General features: G+C 47.0%; 11 protein-coding genes and 1 non-coding gene across 12 annotated transcripts; 8 read left to right on the top strand and 4 right to left on the bottom strand.

Annotated features, from left to right (window-relative positions):
* The first annotated feature begins 373 nt into the window (after positions 1 to 373).
* On the top strand, positions 374 to 2,121 carry LY89DRAFT_646844 (Clavaminate synthase-like protein). The gene is made up of 3 exons (XM_018211937.1): positions 374 to 483; positions 560 to 1,165; positions 1,219 to 2,121. Exons 2-3 carry the CDS (start codon positions 646 to 648, stop codon positions 1,824 to 1,826), a joined length of 1,128 nt encoding a protein of 375 aa, XP_018070686.1. The 5' UTR covers positions 374 to 483; positions 560 to 645; the 3' UTR covers positions 1,827 to 2,121.
* Positions 2,122 to 2,208: 87 nt separating this feature from the next.
* Positions 2,209 to 3,720, bottom strand: LY89DRAFT_697537 (putative 3-beta hydroxysteroid dehydrogenase/isomerase family protein; the record flags this gene model as incomplete). Its single annotated transcript, XM_018216917.1, has 3 exons — positions 2,209 to 3,027; positions 3,452 to 3,651; positions 3,687 to 3,720. 3 exons carry the CDS (start codon positions 3,718 to 3,720, stop codon positions 2,209 to 2,211), a joined length of 1,053 nt encoding a protein of 350 aa, XP_018070685.1.
* A 959-nt stretch (positions 3,721 to 4,679) lies between these two features.
* On the top strand, positions 4,680 to 4,760 carry LY89DRAFT_t38. The gene has a single exon. It is a non-coding gene; the product is annotated as a tRNA-Ile (tRNA).
* A 939-nt stretch (positions 4,761 to 5,699) lies between these two features.
* LY89DRAFT_719070 (general substrate transporter) lies at positions 5,700 to 8,134 on the bottom strand. Its single transcript, XM_018218466.1, has 2 exons — positions 6,554 to 8,134; positions 5,700 to 6,501 (listed from the first exon to the last, which is right to left on the bottom strand). Exons 1-2 carry the CDS (start codon positions 7,806 to 7,808, stop codon positions 6,086 to 6,088), a joined length of 1,671 nt encoding a protein of 556 aa, XP_018070684.1. The 5' UTR covers positions 7,809 to 8,134; the 3' UTR covers positions 5,700 to 6,085.
* A 350-nt stretch (positions 8,135 to 8,484) lies between these two features.
* LY89DRAFT_80055 (uncharacterized protein) lies at positions 8,485 to 9,512 on the top strand. Its single transcript, XM_018223416.1, has one exon. The coding sequence runs from the start codon at positions 8,639 to 8,641 to the stop codon at positions 9,428 to 9,430; it is 792 nt and encodes a 263-aa protein (XP_018070683.1). The 5' UTR covers positions 8,485 to 8,638; the 3' UTR covers positions 9,431 to 9,512.
* Positions 9,513 to 9,975, top strand: LY89DRAFT_80045 (uncharacterized protein). Its single transcript, XM_018223415.1, has one exon. It carries the CDS (start codon positions 9,595 to 9,597, stop codon positions 9,907 to 9,909), a length of 315 nt encoding a protein of 104 aa, XP_018070682.1. The 5' UTR covers positions 9,513 to 9,594; the 3' UTR covers positions 9,910 to 9,975.
* Positions 9,976 to 10,348, bottom strand: LY89DRAFT_80044 (uncharacterized protein). The gene is made up of 2 exons (XM_018223414.1): positions 10,291 to 10,348; positions 9,976 to 10,229 (listed from the first exon to the last, which is right to left on the bottom strand). The coding sequence occupies exon 2, from the start codon at positions 10,210 to 10,212 to the stop codon at positions 10,042 to 10,044; it is 171 nt and encodes a 56-aa protein (XP_018070681.1). The 5' UTR covers positions 10,213 to 10,229; positions 10,291 to 10,348; the 3' UTR covers positions 9,976 to 10,041.
* An 11-nt stretch (positions 10,349 to 10,359) lies between these two features.
* LY89DRAFT_80036 (uncharacterized protein) lies at positions 10,360 to 10,759 on the top strand. The gene has a single exon (XM_018223413.1). The coding sequence runs from the start codon at positions 10,412 to 10,414 to the stop codon at positions 10,718 to 10,720; it is 309 nt and encodes a 102-aa protein (XP_018070680.1). The 5' UTR covers positions 10,360 to 10,411; the 3' UTR covers positions 10,721 to 10,759.
* Positions 10,760 to 11,890: 1,131 nt separating this feature from the next.
* On the top strand, positions 11,891 to 12,838 carry LY89DRAFT_734432 (uncharacterized protein; the record flags this gene model as incomplete). Its single annotated transcript, XM_018219907.1, has 1 exon — positions 11,891 to 12,838. One exon carries the CDS (start codon positions 11,891 to 11,893, stop codon positions 12,836 to 12,838), a length of 948 nt encoding a protein of 315 aa, XP_018070679.1.
* Positions 12,839 to 14,052: 1,214 nt separating this feature from the next.
* LY89DRAFT_559708 (uncharacterized protein) lies at positions 14,053 to 14,715 on the top strand (the record flags this gene model as incomplete). Its single annotated transcript, XM_018208441.1, has 1 exon — positions 14,053 to 14,715. A coding segment is annotated over one exon (663 nt), but the record flags the coding sequence as incomplete, so codon positions are not given.
* A 976-nt stretch (positions 14,716 to 15,691) lies between these two features.
* LY89DRAFT_707632 (sugar transporter family protein) lies at positions 15,692 to 18,459 on the top strand (the record flags this gene model as incomplete). Its single annotated transcript, XM_018217621.1, has 7 exons — positions 15,692 to 15,709; positions 16,573 to 16,576; positions 16,966 to 17,103; positions 17,151 to 17,220; positions 17,318 to 17,450; positions 17,482 to 17,814; positions 17,863 to 18,459. 7 exons carry the CDS (start codon positions 15,692 to 15,694, stop codon positions 18,457 to 18,459), a joined length of 1,293 nt encoding a protein of 430 aa, XP_018070677.1.
* Positions 18,460 to 18,546: 87 nt separating this feature from the next.
* LY89DRAFT_734427 (uncharacterized protein) lies at positions 18,547 to 19,675 on the bottom strand (the record flags this gene model as incomplete). The annotated part of the gene is made up of 3 exons (XM_018219906.1): positions 18,547 to 18,910; positions 19,041 to 19,260; positions 19,315 to 19,675. 3 exons carry the CDS (start codon positions 19,673 to 19,675, stop codon positions 18,547 to 18,549), a joined length of 945 nt encoding a protein of 314 aa, XP_018070676.1.
* Between the last annotated feature and the right edge of the window lie 266 nt (positions 19,676 to 19,941).

The raw sequence follows: 19,941 nt of genomic DNA, 5'->3' as shown, positions 1-19,941 counted from the left end.
CAGATAAGATGGACCCAGGATATGCAAAGTAAGCCCAGGGTCACACATCTTGAAAGCGAGCTATCACATTCTAGACCTATCATCATTGATTTTGGCTTTTTGATCTACTTTCGAGTATTGTCTGGGGGAGTCCAGAACTTTCACTGAGCATATGAGAGTTGGAGAACATTCGCCAATTGAAGCCAGGTAAACTTCGGCTACCGCCAAGCTAGGAAGGCATTAAACAGCATCTAAGATCTTATCTCTTTTGTCCACGTCTTCTTATCTTTCCTGTCATATTCTCTTATCTGTCTTGTTCGGACCCGACCGATACCAATACCATATCTTCCCCTGTTTTCATCCCACTTTTGACGCCTCCCAGCAAAGCTTGTCACTTACTTATGTCTTTTCAATCTTAGGTTGTTCATATCACATTTGGAATTGGTCTATGTATGAATGTTTGTTGCTGCATATCTGAGAAATTGCAGCTAAACGTCTAGGCCTGTAAGTGTTTGGGGCTGGGAGGTCTTTTGCTATATCCTCGGCCTGCAATTTCGTGCTCGTCTCATTTTCAGAGTAGATTCCAATCCGCGATATAATACATTAAAAACATAGATTATCCTTGTTTCTGTACTGCCAAGTACTCATCTAGGCGCATCTGGAGACATGGCTGAAGGAACTGAACGCGATCCCGGCCGAGTATATTACGTTGCAGGTGGCTTCCCTCAATCTCGGCCGATTCTCACGGGACCCGATGCGAAAGAGACATTCGACAAGATCCCCATCATCGATTTTGCAAATCTACTCTTCCCTTCACTTGAAGCGCGCCAGAAACTCGCTAAAGAAGTTGGCCACGCAGCGGAGCATGTTGGATTCTTCTATGCCATAAACACCCCTGTGTCTAATACAAAAATCGACACAATATTCGACGTCATTGCAAGATTCTTCCAGCAACCCGAGGAAGATAAGCTACAGATCGAATGCACGAAGAGTAATGCTGCAAAGGGCTTCATGCCGGCGCAGCAAACTGGTCCTCATGGCGTTGTTCGAGAGTCCTTTTCAATGGGCAATGACTATACGGAACCCGAACAAAAAGAGATCAGTACTGCAAAAGAGGGTGCTGTTTCTCTAAATCAGTGGCCAGATGAAACTTTACCAGAATTTCGGAAGGCAATTTACGCATACTGTACGTCCAAAATCCGTGAATTCTGACGTTGTACTCTAACTTACCATTCCCAGACCACGAAATGTATCCTTTTGCAAAGAAGCTCGTTCAAATCTTTGCCCTCGCCCTGGGTCTTCCCGAATATGCGTTAGATCAATACTGCTGTCTTCCCCTAACCGATATCACCATGCAATACTATCCCGTTCAATCGCACAAGACAGAACCAATGGAACTCCTGTTCCCTCACGCCGACTTCGGGACCCTCACTCTCCTCCTCCAAAACGACGTCGCTGGACTAGAAGTTCTGAACGCGAACGGGATCTGGATCCCCGCCCCTCCCATCCCGCATTCTTTCGTGGTGAACACGGGAAATTACGTCGAAGCGTGGACGAATGGGAGATGGCCGGCCACGGTACATAGAGTACACGCCAGTCTGGATAAACCTAGATTCTCGCTTCCGTTCTTTTTGTCGCCTTCATGTGATGTTGTGTTGAGCCCGCTTCAGGAGCTGTTGAAGGAGAATGAAACTCCGAGGTACGAGGAGCAGAATATTGGGCAGAGGCATGTGAAAGCTATGCTGGGGACAAGACCTTCGCACCCGATGACCAAACGGTTGAGGGAAGCGCTCAAAGAAGAGGACTGGAGATATGAGATCTTGAGTGAGCCTTCTTTGCTGGCATAGAGTGAGTACAGCGGGATGTCACGAAGGGACTGGTTTTCAGGCTACGGAAATCGATGCAGCTAGAGTACGAATTTTTGCAGTAGCAAAACACAGGACGGGACTTTATCATGTATTTTACAGTATCTGATCTTCAAGGAGTATAACGAATAACTTCATCTCATTGCCTGGGTGCCGATACTCGCTAAGTTTTAGCGAGGAAGTGGGGCTTCCATTCAGGGGTTCAAGGGGAGCATAAATGTTCGTCATTGTTTAATGAGAGTAGAACACTATTTTCTATATCAAATGAAGTCGGCACGAAGCAGTTTAAAAGCAGATCTTAGTAAAGTTGAGCCCCAGGGTCATCCCTGATCCCCTCCTTCTCCTACGCACGCTAGAGATTATGCTACATCGTCTTCTTCCCATCCCCTTCTCGCTCAAGATATGACTCAACCGCCCTCCTAATCCCCTCCTCCATACCAACCCGCGGCCGATACCCTAATCTCCTCTTCGCCTTCCCAACACCAAACGTCCTCGTCATAGTAAGGTACTTAACCATCCCCCTCTTAACCCCCGCCTCCCTCCTCCCAAAACTAAGTCCCCAAATCACCCACTCCAAAAACACCACAACCCAATAATACAAAGAAACTGACACTACCCAAACATCCTCCTTCCTAACCGGAAACCCCGCCGCAGCACCCATCGCTCTCGTAAACTCCCAAAACGGCCACGGTTCATCGTTCGTAATCACAAACGCCTCTCCATTAACCCTAATATCTTCCGGAATCGGTTCCGTTGCCGCAGATTCCCGCAACAATGCTTTCGCGGCGAGGATATGCGCATAAGCCGTACTTCCCACATAAGTAAAATCAACGAGATTCGTCCCATCCCCAATCTGGAATTTCCCGCGGCCGCGAAGGGCGTTTTCTACTATATTCGGTGTGGTCGTCAAGTCGCGCTCTCCAAAGAGCATCGCTGCGCGGACTGCGGCTGTCAAGAGGCCGTGCGAACCGTTGGATGTAAGGACCAGTTGTTCTGCTGCGGCTTTGGTGTGGGTGTAGTATTCTTTCTGCTGGGGCTCGAAACAGAGTGGTAGATTTTCGGTGGCGTTGAGTAGATCAGTGGTGTTGTCGTGGACTACTGATGAGCTTGATGTGTATATGAGGGCTTTTACGGCTTCGATTTCTTTGATGCAGTCTAGAAAGAATCGTGTGCCGTGGATGTTCTGGTCTGTCCCATCCATCAATCGGCTTTTTTCATCAACAACTTCTCTCTTATTTAAAAACTTATTTATAAAAGCTTTTTTTTCAATTTAATTTAAAGGTATTTATGTATGTTAAGAATTTATGTATAATGTATTAAATATATACTTAATTTAAAGCGTTATTCCTTTATTATTATTATTTCTTTGTTTTTAAAGCCTCGTTTTCTAAAATAATATAACTTTTAAATAAGAAAAGCTATAACTAAAAATTGTATAATACAAATATGCTTAAAAAAGTGAAAAATAAAATACATTAAAAATTTTGCTTAATATATGCATATATAAATTTATATTAATTAATAATTAGAAGTTGATGGAATGTAGCATAATTTGTTAGTCCCATTTATGAAATAAATCGATTGATGGATGGGACGGACCAGTTCACTTCGGCATATCGTTCGCGGAGGTTTCTTTGGCCGAACATTTTCGGTGAGGCGGTGTTGAATATGACGCGCGGTTTGACTTGTTGAAGAGCGGAGCGGATGTCTTGGTAAGAGGAAAGACTGCCTTCGATGTATTTGGCACTGTCGATGTGATTGGATGAGGTGTTGATATCGAATACGGTGACATCGGAAACAAACTGGCCTTCGATCAGCTGCTTGACGATATGTGTCCGAGACAGCCACAGCCTCCGATCACGAGCACGGGATCCATGAGTGCTGATGTGATGTTGACAAGTTTTTTGTTCGAGTTCTAAGAAAGATCATGATAATATGTGGGAAAGATTGTTAAGTGTTGGACGGATGTTAGTTGTTGGTAGGATCTTAGCCGTTAGCTGGTTAAAATCATGACTCTAGGACCAATCGTAGATGCATACTGCACAAAACAGGATTAGAAATTTGTTACAAAACTCAATTCAGAATGAGTTCACAGGTGCTAGAAATTTGTTGTGAGAGTGGATGCACATCATAGGTCAATCGAGGTTGGCGCTAGATGCGCGCTGGCACGTGAGTCTTCGAGCGAAAAAGAGATATTGTGTCTTTCCCGTGCAATATCACTGGTCAACTCTACTATTTCCCAACTTTAGAGTAGAGATAATATTTACAGGATAATTCTCGACGAAGTAGGAGCAGTTATGCCTGGCCTTCGAACGTGCGGATCATGGCGGGAATCGTAAATTAGCACTTCGTTTGGCCAGAATAAGCTACCCTGATACTATTCCGGAGAACATCAAACTTTTAATAAAGCAAGATTAAGGAAGTCAAATGTATTCCTGGTAATCAGTTGCAAACTCCAAAAACGCAGCAGTTAGTGTTAACTTTGTGATGTACAGCACTCACTCGCTTATTTTCTCAAGTCTGATTCTGGCACGCACATTTTTTTACAATAATACCAGGTATCAGACAGCCTAATACTACTTAGAATGCTTGAATACCGAGGTTGATACTCTAACGTCGGACTCAAATCCAAACCCGTAGAACCAGAATATTTTTACCCTGGTCCTGCTAAAAGTATCAGACCTTCAAACAAGCGAGCCAAACCAAGTCTCTCGTCTATTTCAGCACACCAGGATCCACCCCTGAGTCAGCACACTAAAGCCCGCCACAAACCGAGCCCAATTTATTAGTCGTAAGTAATCATATAAGCAATTCCAGCCCATGAAACAACTAAATGGTCGCTTAGCTCAGTTGGTTAGAGCGTGGTGCTAATAAGAGTTAACGCCAAGGTCGCGAGTTCGACCCTCGTAGTGACCAATAATCACATTATTTTTTTTTGGCTTACTTTTTTGGGGCTCGTTTTTTATGTTGTTTGAGTGACTGGTTTCATGGGATAATGGATCCAAGCAGGTATTACTCATTTACTGGCTTGTCGCTAACTTTTTCATATATATATTTCATCACCAGTGCTCAAGCATGACCTTATTCATTCAGAAAGATTGAACTTTTTGGAATCATCTTTCGCAGAACTTTGGAATTTAAAGCGAGGCTCGAATTGGCACTCCTTATAAAAAAAAAAGTAGTCATGCTCCTCCAACACCACTCCATACCAACATCTATTATAGATATCCATCCACCTCATCCATCCTCCGAGTACGTACATCGTCTCACAGCATAGAATTCCGCAGAAACATACATACATACATCTTTTCAGACAAAAGCTTTATTTAGTACACGATTTCTGGGCAGGGTCTCAATCGAGAATCGCGGTCCATCTTCGGCTGCAATCTCTAATTACCTAGCCAGGTATGCATGAAATTTGGGCTATTCGAAGGAAGATTCCGTGCTAGGTATGGGGTTCTCCGCGTCGAGTATTCGTCTACCAGTGCATGATTTTCCAGATATCGACGTGTAGTCGAGCGAGCGCGGCAATCAAGTACAACTTCTTGATCAACACATCGCAAATCTAAGTACTGTAAAGACGTACGGACGGTTTTCACTGCATTGCGAATTGTGAAGATAAAGAGTTATCAATCACTACCTAGGAAATGGAAAACGTGACGTGATGTGTGTTGTAGATAGAGATTAAAGATTGACGGGATTGATGAAGGCGACATCGGAGATACTGGAATCGGCAAGTGGGTCCTTTCTTGCCTCCGAAAACAAAAGAAAAAACTTAACCTTAAACTTAAACTAGACGTCGAGATTTCTCGGTCGGGGTTTCACTCTCTTTCACATTTTCTCTTCAAATATTCAAGACTCGAGACTGCTCAATTTTTCACTCTCTTTCACCCTTTCATGATCAAATACACAAGACAAGTGTCACGTCTCACATCACGAAGAACAAAAAGATGTAGAAGAAGGATTGCCTTAAACCAGCTATCTCAGTCTCCTACTCATTCACAAAGCAAAGCACGTTGGCTGTGTCATGACCATGGTATCATCCCGCAAAGCCCATCCATCGCTGATGTCGGCACCGCAACGCAATCCCCTCAGCGCAGCTCTTTCTCAAAAAGAGGGGTTCCCACCATCCACCATCCACATCAATATTAGGTAGTATTCGCAAAAAGAAAAACGCTAACTGTTACAAAGACATGTAAGAGCTCGACCGCAACACGTGTAAATACAAGAAAGATCTGTATTTAGACGGCAGAGGTCTCGTTATGGGTAGGCTCGACATGAGCCACCTTCTCGATGATCTCTGGGGCCAAGGTTCCCTTATCGGTCATACCCATGTCCGCCGCGAACGTGGAGTGTGGAACCCATTTGGCGGAGTTGCGAGGGTTTGTCTCTTCCATCATGCGGTCAACCTGTTCGAGTGACAGGCCCTTGGTCTCGGGGATGATGAGGTATGCGTAGACGAAGCAGGCGGTACAGAGCGAGCCCCAGACGAAGAAGACGCGAGAGCCCAGGTTGGCATCTCCGGGGTCGGTTCCAACCATGTAGGGGGTGATGACGGCGATGATGCAGTTCCAGAGCCAGTTGGAGGCGGTGGAGAGAGCGACACCACGGGATCGGATGGGGAGAGGGAAGATTTCGCCGATGAGGACCCAGGCACCTGTTGCAAAGTTAGTTCTGAATCGAATCTTGACGAGGATTTGGAAGCTTACCAGGACCCCAGGTGGTGGCGAAGAAGAAGATGTAAATGCAAATGAATGCGATTTGGGCAGAGACGGCAGAGGTGTTGTTCTTCTCGGGTCGAGCCGCAGTAACACCGACGATACCGACGATGAACTCACAGATCAACATGCCCAAGGCGCCCCAGATCAGGATTGTACGACGGCCATAACGCTCAATGATCCAGAAAGAAAGAGGGGTAGAGCAGACATTGACGAGAGTGGTGACCAAGCTGATGAGGAATGGGTTGCTAATCGTACCAAGCTCCTGGAAGAAGGTGGTGCCGAAGTAGAAGATGAAGTTGATACCAGTCCATTGTTGCATCATCTGGAGAGATGTGCCGAGAATTGTGCGTCGCAAGTTGGAAGATGGAGAGCGGAGACCACCAGTGAAACAGCTCAACCAGGTACTAAAGTAACCGCCTTGTGGGATAACGGACATCTCATACTCGTGATTGGCGACAATTTCGGCCAATTCAGCTTGGATGAGTTCTGAACCTTGCTCTTGACCACGGAGACGAGACAAGACGTTGGCGGCCTGGTCCAAGTTGCCCTTCTTGACGAAGTAACGTGGGGATTCAGGGAGGAGGAAGAGACCAACGGCAAGAATGATAGCCCAAAGCATCTGGATGGCGATTGGGATTCGGTACGAGCCGGAATCGGTGCGGTTTTGGGTGCCATAGTCGACACAAGACGCAAGCAAGATACCAATGGTGATGCAGAATTGGTAGCCTGATACAATTGCGCCGCGAACCTTCCTGGGTGCGATCTCAGACATATACAAAATAATGATGGCAGACACGAATCCGACACCAAAACCAGCAATGAGACGACCAGCCACGAGAAGACCCAGACCAGAGGAAGCGGTTTGAAGGATCACACCGATGAGGAAGATGAAGCAACCTGCGATGATGGTTGTTCGACGACCAAACCAGTCTGCGAGGTCACCAGCGATCAAGGCGCCAAAGAACGTACCAGCCGAGAGAATCGAGGTGATCAGGGACTTCTTCCAGGCGGGGAGGGTGAAGGCGTCCTTCACGGCCTTGGAAGCACCAGCGGGAGGGATGGGGATTCCGGTGTACAAGTGGATGAAGTAGTTCATGCCCATGACACCAGAAATATAACCGGAATCGAAACCGAAGAAGATACCGCCGAATGCCGCAAAGGCGCACATCATGTAGGCCTTCATGGTCACCGGAGCTTCAATGCGCGACACATCGGCCGTCGCCATCAATCCGCCGCCTGCCATTGTGAATGTGCTCTTGCGCGGATATCAGGAGTGTGTTGGGTTATGGCGGGAAAGGGAGGGATCTGTTGATTGACTCGACTATGTAGACGTCGACGCCAATGGTATGTTGTTGATGGGCGAAGAAGGAGGATTGTGGTCGAAGTTGAGAAAGTTGAGGAACCAAGGTTGAATTCAAGAAGAAGAAAAATTGCAGACGAAGGAAGGGAGGGGAGTACTTGTACTCCGGCCTGTCGAGCACGTCCCAAAGCAGACTAGGCTAATTGCACCCGTACGAGCGTTCACGTTTACTGTAAAAATGAGCATCAAGCTTGAAAGGCGAAAGGCACGGTTGCACGCGATGGCCAGGGAGCATGAACAACTTTTTTTTTCTTTCTGGCAGCTCAGGTCTAGCCGTACCATGTTCCATTCCATGATCCGCCATACAGTACATGCATGCTGTCTGTCTGTCTGTCTACATCCTACTGTACTTCTGGCCATTTTGCGGGCGATTTCCCCAAATTTGATGCCCCTGGCCCGTGCCATCCCCAGCTCGACCCGCCAACCACAGCGGCCTCCGAGCGCCCAGAACGCGCCATGGCGAAGGGCCTGAAATCCCCGCTTTACACTAACCAAGCACTAGCCGCGGTCCTGGTCGCTCACTGTGGAGGAACCTTGCAAAAGGACCGAATACAGTACAACAGGGGCTGACCGAGTTCAACAAGACCCGCCGTGACCCATTCGACGACCATGCCGGAGCTGCCCCAACGAGGAACTCAATTGAACATGCGATCCTGGACGCGCTTTGTTGCGGGCAAAGGCGAGAGGACGAGTTATGGCTGAGGTGAAGTCCAATGGAAATTCGAGACAATGTTCGCAAATGTTGCTGGAGTAAAAGTGCGTCCACCAACCAAGAAACCAAACCACGAATCCGTTACCGGGAAAGCAGCCCTTTCACCGATCATCCGACAGGCCTCGGATGCGCACCCTGCAGATGCCAATTCTTCCACGAAGACCGTCAGAATCAGCAAATCTCAGGATCATCAATGTTCCCGCATACCTGTCCAATTGTCTCTGTCTCACCCTGCAGTTTGGTTGTCTCGGCCTTACTTCCCCCTCGGCTCGCCTGTCGTCTATCCTTTCTACTGTACTGTATCTATCAATTTGAGTTTCTCGATGCAAGGCGTGCTGTCTCGAGGATAGTCTGTACAGGAACAGGTCACTTTATGGTGGGTCGAGATAACCTTACTTTACCTAGGGAGATAGAACGGGGTCTCCAGATTGGAGAATGCGGGACCCCTCCAGCACATCCCATCCCACTTCACCTCCATCTCTTGCATGCGCGATCCGAGGAGTCTCCGAGCACTTGCACTGGAGAAGATGCTTACGATGTCTTCGTACGGGAGGAATGTGCAAGATGCCGAGTGCGAGCAAGCAAGGTAACAACAACACCATCTCGTGTCACCTCTCCTCTCCTCTTCTCGAGTCCGGTCTTCTCACAAGTAAGGAAATACGATCACGAGTTCCCCTTTCCTTCAGCTACACGATCTTCTCCGCGCTTAACACTCTCCAGATTACTGGACTACGATCGTCTACCCTACTACCGGGATGCACCAATGGTGGCTCCAAAGCCGTTGTACAGCTAAGATGGAGGCCAGTGGCGGATCAGCAGGTCCCCCAAGAACCTGGAAGCTCTACCAAGTGAGGAAAAGGCTACCTAGACAACGTGGATTGGATTGGATTGTGGGGAAAACCAACCCCAAGCGACCGAGAATGCTCCGCGAAGGTGTGTTTTCCATTCCCACGGGCGATGTGGCGTATATTTTCACTGAGGAAGAGTGAAAGCCCAGCCAATGCGGCCTGCCTGCCTCTTACTGTAGTTTTCTGCTTTGTCGGGAATCTTCCTAGTACTGCACTGCACTGTAATATCGTGAGATCCAATAGACCGGTTCGAGGAAAGGGATGCAAGCATGTGTCCGTCCGACGAGTCAAGGTTACATTCCGCCGTACGAGTGAGCATGTGAGGGGTTGTTGTACAGAGGATCAAATGACAGCTCCGACGACCTGGTACCAGTACCAGATTGCTTGCTTCAGTTTCATCCGAACTCTTTGCGGATTCTTCTAGATCTATTATTGTAATTGAGTGAGTGCAATATCGACCGCGAAGATCTACATACCCGTTCTCCACGAACTCAAACTCAAATCAACCTTAAATTCGGTCTTCTCGACTCCAGACTTTTCTCACTCTATTTCTTTGCTAGCATACTCCACTCCACCTCCACATCCAACTCCACCTCACATGCTCCTCATGACATGACAGATCACTAGACGCCGACAAAGAGCCGCGCCATCGCCCGCCCAGCGTCCAGTTCCCCTCGGCTTCCAAATTTACCTCCACCACCATTCGCGTTCTAGAACACAGCACCATCTCAGCCTCATAACGCTCTATTACGAAATATCAACCTCAAGTTTCACGAAAATCTCACGAAAGATTTTCAAAACTAACAATTTTTCTTTCTCATTCTCATTTTTCATTTTGATGTTGGGTTTTTTTTTTTTTTTTTCCAACGCTACGAAGCCGGTTAACTACCGAACACAAATGAATCCCGATTCCCGACAAACAGAAAATGTTGGTGTGTAGGTACTTACCTAGGTACAGTAGCAGCGCCGCAGGGTACATGGGTACAGTGCCCGCGTGCGTGCGTGCGACGGGCGCTATGAAAGGAGGCCGAGCTTTTGGTTTTAAAAGTAGAGTGGGTTTACGGAGGATATTCTCCGTGTTTTGTTTTGTTTCCATTTATTTCCCACGGTATCGAGGAATCGAAAAGTTTCGAACTTCGAAACAAAAAATTCGTTTTTTATGGAGGGAAGGAGGATTTCGTCCATGGCGCCCACCACCCGCGATCACGAGCAGCTGTTCCGTTCCCCGCAACTGATCCAAGCGCCCAGCGAATCGCGTGGGTGTGGAAACGCCAGCATCGTGGTGGTGCTGGTGGTGCTGTGCCGTGAAGCCGTTATGTGGTGATGTGGCGTTTGAGGGCGGCTTGGCTGGCGGGTGATTGATTGATTGATTGATTGTGGAGGGATGGGTGCGAGAGGAGGGATGATGCGATGGTGGAGAGGTGAGTGAGTGAGTGAGCCCCGGAGTCTGGGGTGGGTTGAAGATGGTGGAGAAAATGAGGACGGATAAGCGTCGTTGTCATTTTGTTGGGTGTTGAAATTGTTTTCAATTTTGATATCGATTCGCAGTGTTTTTTCGTGGTTTTTACTTGCAATCCGTGAGGTATTTGGTTTAATTGTGCTTGAATGAAGTATGACTCGTTATTCTTTCACCGAAGCGTGGACGTGGTGGTGCCAATGCGCCTGGAATAGGCAGGAGCGAGCGTCGTCGACCAGATGGAGAAAGAAACCCACTGAAATGGCGGATTACGGCTGACCGTTAATCAGAATGCTCGTTTTTTGTGTTTTGTCAAGTAACTCATTAAAAAGAAGGATTTGTCTGGCAATAGCAAGAAAAGAGTAATTTGTCTAGCAGTTGTGAGTAAGTCAAGTCACCTTACCCAGCTATTTATTGCGGCTCACTTATTGCTAGCCACTTCACTATTCCTACTTCTTCACCTCAGTACTCTTAATTTTAGACTGTTTACTTCAGACGCCTCGTTACTATAGCTTAGCTTACCTAAGTGCTGCTGTAAGTGAGTGATTCTGATTTGAAAGTACTATCGGGGCGTTCATTGTAGCCTTTGTCATTTTCACAAAGCAGAAATCGTAGTCAATGAAGCAAGTACTAAGTAGTGCAAAAAGCTTTGTCGGGACAACAAGGGTGTTGTACATGCTTGTCCAGTTAATCAAAGACACAATGCCAATAAAAATTTGCTTGACAAAGAATGAAGCGTATTCAAGAAGATAACGCTATTGTTGAATCATATAGGATTCCCACCTACGGCTGTCCTTACCACATAAACAAGAAGAGCTTCTTGAGTATAAGTGTTTGGGTTTTGCTTGGAAGAGAGAGATTATACTCGCAACAAACTTCAACAATCATCAAAACTTCCTCAAAAACTACAAAAACTTCAACTCAACGCCTGAAACCAACAATCTTAAAGATGTCTTCCTCTTACAATGACTCATTCCGAAAATTCTGTACCTCTTACAGCTACAGCTTCGTCTTCGATCAAAAGCTCGATAACCAAAACGCGTTTTGGGAGTTCTGCTTTGACCTTCTTAAAGAATTTCCCGACGACATCTTCACAGATGCAGGTGAGGAGGAAGAGGAGGTAGTTCCTCAATGGCTCCTTGACATCAGATCTCAGTGGTCAAATAAAGTCGAGAAGAAGATGGCTTGTCCTGCTAAGTGTACCTTGTGCTCCTGGGCAAGCGTCCACACGGTCGAAGAAGCACTCGCGTACGAAAAGGACCTAGAACTATTTCGAGAGGAGCAATTTTACGAATCCGTGCTCATTAGTGAGCGTCTAGCTATGATCTTACTCCATGATCGCACAGCAGACAGGCTAGCGACCATGGACCCAGCGGATCTAGCCGAGTACAGAAGATACGAATGGACGCTCTCCATAGAAGCAAGAGACACAAAGGACAGGATTCAGGATTTCAACGACCGGATCTTAGAACTAAAATCCAAGATCAAACCTATCACCAACGCATCAGATCCTACCTATTACTGTCTCCGCCGAGAGCTGATGCTGAACATCCACTTCCGAGCGGAGCTCGAATACAAGACCCGTTCATGGCTCCGAAGGGCAGGAGGACCCGGGCTCGTCCTCATAAGTCCCGCGGGACAAGCACTACTGGACGACATCCACGAGCTCTTGCGTCCGATCAAAGACTCGCTGGATACGCTCGATAGTTGTATCCGGGCCGCGTTCCACGAGAATCAGGATCCAGATGACTGGCGCCCTAATACTCGCGCCAAGTTCTTCCTGGGTGGCCACTCGCGGTGGAGCTGTCGGGGTGAGGAGAGAGGGACGTGTAGAATTATGGAGTTGCTGCAGCAAGAATTCGATGAGCAGGATCGTTGGGATATGGATTATCCGTAGTTTTTTGTCCCTGAACTGATAAATACTAGATGTGCTCTTCTTTTCTTCCTCCTCCCCCATTAAACAACCTTCTCGTCCTCTATCAAGGCGAGATTTATCTCTTTTGTAGCCAAACAATAAACTGAAACTCAAACTCAAACTTTTCCATATGTTATGCCACAATGCTCCTGATACTTGCGTGCAATCTTTTCTTCTTTTTCCGTCTCTAAAGTCACATTCATAATTCAAGTAATTTCCTTAACCGCCTGCTCAGACTAGCCCCCTACGTCTGAGATTGTTCCTCGAAAGAGATTTTGAGTCTCGGTGGCAACTCTACTTGGATGCCACGTAACACAAAACCACTCGCTACCTAGGTCCTCCCAGTGAATCTGTAAGTGGTTGAATACCCAGGAGTAGACATTATTGTTTCACAGCGGTGTCTCGTATCGATTCGGAGATTGTAGATTATCATAAAGTGAGATAAATAACTCGACTTATGTATAGCTCGACTTTGAACTCGATTGTAGACAACAAATAGCAAACGTACAATACACAACGATGGATTTCATCTTAGAGAGAAGGTTCTTTCCATGCCGACTTGACTCTTGAAGATCGTCCCTTTTTCTAAATAGCCCAAGATTCTTAAAGATTATTCACGGTTTATCATATAAACTCTAGAACAATATTGTTGTTTCCTCCTTCTTCCTCTGTTCATTGAATCAATGCTTGTCTCTTCAGTGATGCGAAGCTTTCATTTCCATCCCTCCTTTCCATCCTTACTTTACATGTCGAAATTTTTTATATTGCTACCCTCGTTAAATTCTGAATTCCGTTAGTCTCAAAATGATTCCACTAGAGTAATTTTTTGAATTACATGATTACTCGAAATTGTTTGAAGCAGATCGGAGACCTAACTTTTGACATAGACTTCTACGCTCCCACGACTTTCTTCAGTCAATATGCTGATTTGAACTCCGTAAGTACGATACAATGTATGCATTCCTGCTGCCCTGACCCTGAACCCCCTGAATAACAGCCCCACTTCCTCGCTAAGCACTAGCGTCTTCGCTAAATCGTGACCTCATCCATCTTCAACCTCCCCCAATTCATCTCCCTCCACCACGAAATCAAACAACATGACATCAGAACCTCACCACCATGAGCACGAAGTCCCTCTCGAAGGCAAGAATCCCATAAAATGCATCACAAGCTCTCCTTCTCCAAGTCCACCCTTACCAGCATTAATCTTCACCCACGGCGCAGGCGGAAATCTCCACTCAGACGGGATCCTCAATTTCCGAACCGGCTTCGCGAGACATAGTCCTATAACATGTTTCCAAGGTTCGATGAACCTTCCTTCGCGAGTTAAGATGTTCGATGCTGTGATCTCGCATCAAGAGGTACCGATTACGGCGGTGGGGGGACGAAGCATGGGAGCACGTGCTGCTGTTATGGCTGCGAAGGAGAGGCCGGAAATTAAGTTCTTGGTGTTGGTGAGCTATCCGTTGCATACGGGGAAGGGCGATGTTAGGGATGAGATTTTGATGGAGATTGATGAGGAGGTGAAGGTTTTGTTTGTGATTGGGGATAGGGATAGTATGTGTGATTTGGGAAGACTGGAGGAAGTGAGGGCAAAGATGAAAGCGAGGACTTGGCTGGTGAAGGTCGAGGGGGCAGATCATGGCATGACTGTCAAGCCGAAGGTTGGGACGAAGGCGGTGGGAGAGTTGACTGGGAAAGTGGTCGCTGACTGGTTGGGTATGGAAGAGGGGTTAGAGGTGAAAAGCAAAAGTTCTAGGATCTGGTGGGACGAAGAAGAGGAAGGAGAGAAGCGGAGTGGTTGGGAGGAAGGTCCTCCTGCCGAGGAGCCCCTGAAAAAGGATCAGAAGGTCAAGAAAGATGTCAGCGAAAAGTCCAGAAAGATAACCAAGAAGCCGAGAGGGTCGAACGAAGAGACAGAACAAGAAGAAGCAGGAGAGGAGTCTGAGACAGACATGAAGCGAAGAAGCAAGAGGGCACGGAAGACGTCCACGGTAAACGAAGAGGCAAAGAAGCCTGCTCGAAAACGACGGAAAGTATGATGCCAATGTAAAATTCACATCTATTTTCACACCAGAAATCGCCGAATCAAAGAGTACATGAGATCAAGGGACAATGCTGGTATGCGGATTTAAGTTCTGTATAAACAAACTCATGCGTATATCTTCCATCGAGACGGTACTACAGCTGCTAGCTCGACCACGCCCTCGGGGACAGTCGATATTGGAGACATCGTGCTGATGGGAGACAGATCTAGCTCAACAAGCCCATCATCAATCTTGATGCCCTCCACCTCTGCCAATGACCACTCTTTCAGAGCTTTTGGGAAATCTAACTTTTTTCCCTGAAACAAATCGATCGTGTCTGACATGATCACGTACTGATTGTCTTCGATCACCCCTTACTAAGTGTGTTTCGAGGATTGGATCGTTCCGGAAAGGTCTCAGTGCGATCAACGATCGAGCATATGCGTTGCGAATAGTTGCGTTCCAGCAGTCCTGAGTGTGGGCTTCTTTCAAGTATTCGTATGCGAGCTCGAAGCTTTTGCGCTGGCTGGCTTCGGTGCCAAGCTGGAGGTGGAACCATCCTCTTCGATAGTAGTAGAGAGCATCACGTATCTGTTGAGCCGTCTCGGTACACTCGCAGGAGCTCTTATAATTCCACTGAAGGATGAGTTTGTTTCCTTTTGCCCATTTGGTAAGCAGCAGACGTAGCGGCTGCTCGAATTTTGAGTGCAGCCGACAATAAATCTGTCCATCATCGAGTATAAGCACGTACTCGGTCGGGTGCTGGTGGTTCATGACAAGTGTCTGTTGGTTGTAAGCGCTTTTCGTCATGGATTCTACTCATCAGGTTGACATACCTTGATGTATGGCTTTTTCTTTCCCAAAGTCTGAAGCACACTTTCAAGTTCATCAGGTAGCTCTCCGCCCCAGTCTACAGAATGGTCTTTTCCACCTTGCAATACCCAACCTCCCTTGGAATTCACTGCGACATTCTGGATTTTGGTCTTCTCGTCTCCATATCCGTGTCGACAAATCAGGGTCTGTAAAGATGCCTCCAAAGTGCGTGGCAAGTTGGCCCATTGATATAGCTTGAGCCGAGGGAGATCTACGAAGAATGACCCTGGAGCAGGCCCGAAACTGGCTATCACCTCAAGAGGTGTCTCGGAAAACTTCTGCGCATCTAGGACTGCAACCTTACGGAGCTTACTCGTTTCGGCCCAGATCACTGCGCTCTGTTGTACAGGGGTGATCTCAACTTTCCTGTTCGTGCATTGTCCTGTATGAGACAAGAAATCGTGACCACGGATCTTATGCAGATAGTGCTTCGAATATGCGAGCTTGTTGAAGTCATCTTGAAACTTCTGAGGCTTGCGAAAGCTGTGAGTGTGTTCTTGTCAGCCTCTTGGTCTTGAACCACTTCCTTCGACATTTTGGTGTGCTCACAAGGTCGTCTCACTAGCCTCGAGTGGATATGTGGAAGGCAGTGTCTTTGTCAGAGATGCCACATAGTTATGCTTAGAGCCTAAGAGCGCGATCTCGAAAGAGAATGACATTTTCGTTGCCCCACTGTCGGGGCTAGATTGATGATCTGAGCTTAGATATGGGAACGGTCAAATCCTCAGCTCTGTCGACATTATGGGGTTCGCGCCCGACTTCTGTCTCTGTCAAAACACATGTCTCAAATCAGACATCTGCGCATGACTGGACAAGAATGGTTCATTTGCTTGATAGATTAAGAAACACCCACGACCGAATTCGGCCCTAGCGAGCGCCTTTGTACAGCAAGCCATCCTGTGATTGGAGCGATTTCGTGATTTCGGGTCCTGCAATATTGTTGCGCGCTTTCTTTCACAACGACGTTGAGAGACCCGTGGAAATTTTACCTTGGCTACAGGCTCCGCCCCAGACAATAGTCATATTGGGTAATCTCAGTTTTTGACGTTGTACGAATTATGGTCATTTCTTTGATTCATAACTGTAGGCTATGGCAGCAGATGTCCCAACCTTCTTGTCCAAAGTTTCGACTCGTCGAACGAAGCTTGCAGACTCTGACCATAAGCTGCGCCTTCTGGAGCCATTCTTATCCCTGACATAGATTGTTAGGATCTGCGCCGACCCACGGAATGGTGAAACAATTTCTCACAGCTCGCCTTCAGAGCCTGAAACCGACGAATGAGGGCGCCTCTCCATTCGCCCTTCTTGCTAAATTATCGACTCGACAATGGCAGTACCTTTTTGTGAGTGCAGAAGAACATTTTGAGAATATGTGCTGACCGGCTTCAAGATAGGCTTTCTAGCCTGGACATGGGACGCCTTCGACTTCTATTCAATCTCGACCGTGATCCCCCAACTGACGACGTATTTTGGGCAAAGTCCAGATGCCATGACCCTTGGACTTACAATATCGCTCATTCCACGTTTCCTAGGTGCTGCTCTTCGGAATCGTGTCTGATAGATATGGAAGAAAATGGCCATTCGTGATCAATTGCCTCCTGCTCAGCATCCTGGAACTATGTCTTGCGTTTTGTAAGACATACACACCATTCATCGTTTGTCGTGCCCTGTTTGGACTCGCAATGGGGGGGTATGTATGGCAATGCCACCGCTACGGCGTTGGAGGATTGTCCTGAGCCTGCTAGAGGATTGGTTGCGGGTTGCTATCAGGCAGGATATCCTATGGGCTTCTTATTTGCAACGGCTTTATGGAGAGCGTTTGACCAGCAGCAAGAAGGGGACTGGAAACATCTCTTCTACTTTGCCGCTTGTCCTCCGCTCCTGCTTATTGCGTTTCGAATCTACCTTCCAGAGACGAATTTCTTCGAACACAGGATCAGACCACGGAATAACGGGGGAAATATTTTCGGCTTCATGGTTGCTGTTAATGAGGCGATAAAGAGGCATTGGAAGCGAATCATTTACCTCATTGCTTTCATGTTTGGATGCACTTTCCTTGTAAGATCTCAAAAACATGGAGAATATACAAGCTGACCTTGGAAATAGTCGCATGGCAGCGAAGACGTGTTTCCTCTAATGCTCACCAGTCAGTATGGCTACTCAGCAAACGAGGTTACAGCGACTCAGAGTGTAGCGTATATTGGAGCTGTGATCGGCTCGCTAGTCGTAGGCTTTGGCAGTCAGATTATCGGTCGACGTTTCTCCATCATCGTTGCTTGTATAGCGGGCGCTATGTTGATCTATCCGTACTGCTTCGTTTCCGGTCCGGGTCTCTATCCAGTTGTGTTTCTTGTACAATTCATCATCCAGGGAATCTTCGGCATCGTTTCCATGCATCTCATCGAACTTTCTCCTCCGGCATTTAGGACTTTTGTTGTTGGTACTTCGTATAATCTTGGGGTTTTGTTAGCTTCGTGGGTTCCGGTCGTCGAGACGTTTGTTGGTGAGAAGAGGAAAGACACAAATGAGAGTGCGACTAGAGGCTATCAGTATAGCACTGTGATGGCTGCTTTGCTGAGTTGTGCGTTTCTGTATACTATCATTGTCACTTTTCTCGGGCCCGAGAACAGAGATGCTGAGGACGATGAAGATTCGGGACGTGATGGAGTTAGTATACATTTCATGGTGGAAGAAGCATCTTGAAGGATCGGTGGGTAAAGAGAAGTAAGGGAGTTGCTTAGAAGTGAGGGGATAATAGCACCTGAGCGCCACTTTCAATTTTGACACAAGTCACGTGCCAGTACAAGTACAGTTTCCCAACGTGATACTTGCAGGAGTTGTTCCTCCCAAGTTCCCACTTATGAAAACCACTAAGACAGCTGCATATGCTGCTGTAGCAGCAAATACCTGGTCTCGTCTCGCGTTGGTCAAAAGTCCAACGCACGCAGCAAATAGCACAGTCCATGCGCTGAGCATTCCTAATAATGCCTTGTCACTCTTCACAACGTAAAGACTTATTATCGATCCGAATAGCAATACAGCGGCGAGGATGGTGCTCAGTATGGCTATGAAGCGAGCGATAGCAGCTTCTGAGGTGTATGTTGTTCGGCCATCTGGAGAAGCTGTTTGGAAGAAGACTCCGAAATTGTGATGGCTAAGTTGTCAGTCAGCATACCATTCTTTATAGGTCTTCAAGAAGAGCAAAACAACTCATAATAATTGTCTATACACATATCTACAGAGTAGCAACATAACCGGGATGGGATTCCCAGTTAGCAACTCACATGAAGCTGGAAAATCGATCTTGGTCCGCTGGAACTCGCAAAGCCACGAGGTCATGAGGGTCAGAAAAGATGTTTGAAGATGCGCCCCAAAGCTGTGCAGCACGATCTCCATCTTTAGTCCCTGCAGAATTATTGAAGAACCAATTTCGGAGAGCTCTCAACGTGCTCTTCGATGCTAGAGGAGATTGAAGAAGTAATCGGTGGGCAGCTAGAGCTGCATCTATGATCAAATCAGCCATCAAGCGATTGTGATCCAATTCGAGACAAATCTTACGATATTTCTCCAGTTTTTCCCTGATCTTCATAACGAGCTCCATCTTCTCTTTCTCTCTTGCTCTTACTTCCGTTCCATTAACACCATTTGCATGAATCTCAAAGCTCCTCCAGTCCCGTTGACATGCCTCCGACGTCTTATCATTTGCGACTCTATCCTCATCGTCAAGTTGCTTGAGATCGTCCTCAAGCTCTGCGAGCTCAGCCTGATAAAACAGCAAATTTCGCGCCGAGAGCTCATCAAAACGTCTATAGATAGTCGTTGTCTTGTCGCTATCGCTATTGATCTTGGCTGCAACAAGTGCGAAGCCTCGAATGGGGCTCACATTCCTGTCTGCAAGCTCAATATCCGGACTTGACATTACGGAATATATTTGAGGACGCAAGATTTTGATGCCAGTTGAAACTTTCAGTGCCGCGATTGGCACGATAAGAGCGAGGCTGCGGGAGGAGTCAACCTTGCAGTATGCCTGCAGGCACGGACCGCTAGAGGCTGACTTTTTTCCACTGCCGGTTTGCTTTCTACAACTGAAAACTCTTTTTTAGACCACAAATCCTCTCTACAAGTCTTTCAATATACTGTTGAGCATCAGAAGTTCAGAACAAAAGTGATGTCAGGCGACAAGCT

This window comes from Mollisia scopiformis (assembly GCF_001500285.1).
Source record: "Mollisia scopiformis unplaced genomic scaffold LY89scaffold_13, whole genome shotgun sequence".
In the NCBI taxonomy this organism is placed as follows: Eukaryota; Fungi; Ascomycota; class Leotiomycetes; order Helotiales; family Mollisiaceae; genus Mollisia; species Mollisia scopiformis.
Note: the sequence above shows the minus strand (reverse complement) of the source record. Positions and strands in the feature narration are given on the sequence as shown.

Coding starts and splice junctions, on each gene's coding strand:
- LY89DRAFT_80044 (XM_018223414.1), bottom strand. CDS start 10,212: ATGGTGCTGTGTTCTAGAACGCGAATGGTGGTGGAGGTAAATTTGGAA.
- LY89DRAFT_80036 (XM_018223413.1), top strand. CDS start 10,412: ATGTTGGTGTGTAGGTACTTACCTAGGTACAGTAGCAGCGCCGCAGGG.
- LY89DRAFT_719070 (XM_018218466.1), bottom strand. CDS start 7,808: ATGGCAGGCGGCGGATTGATGGCGACGGCCGATGTGTCGCGCATTGAA. Junction 6,502..6,553: donor CGCCACCACCTGGGGTCCTG/GTAAGCTTCCAA, acceptor ACTTTGCAACAG/GTGCCTGGGTCCTCATCGGC.
- LY89DRAFT_80055 (XM_018223416.1), top strand. CDS start 8,639: ATGGAAATTCGAGACAATGTTCGCAAATGTTGCTGGAGTAAAAGTGCG.
- LY89DRAFT_80045 (XM_018223415.1), top strand. CDS start 9,595: ATGTGGCGTATATTTTCACTGAGGAAGAGTGAAAGCCCAGCCAATGCG.
- LY89DRAFT_646844 (XM_018211937.1), top strand. CDS start 646: ATGGCTGAAGGAACTGAACGCGATCCCGGCCGAGTATATTACGTTGCA. Junction 1,166..1,218: donor GAAGGCAATTTACGCATACT/GTACGTCCAAAA, acceptor TACCATTCCCAG/ACCACGAAATGTATCCTTTT.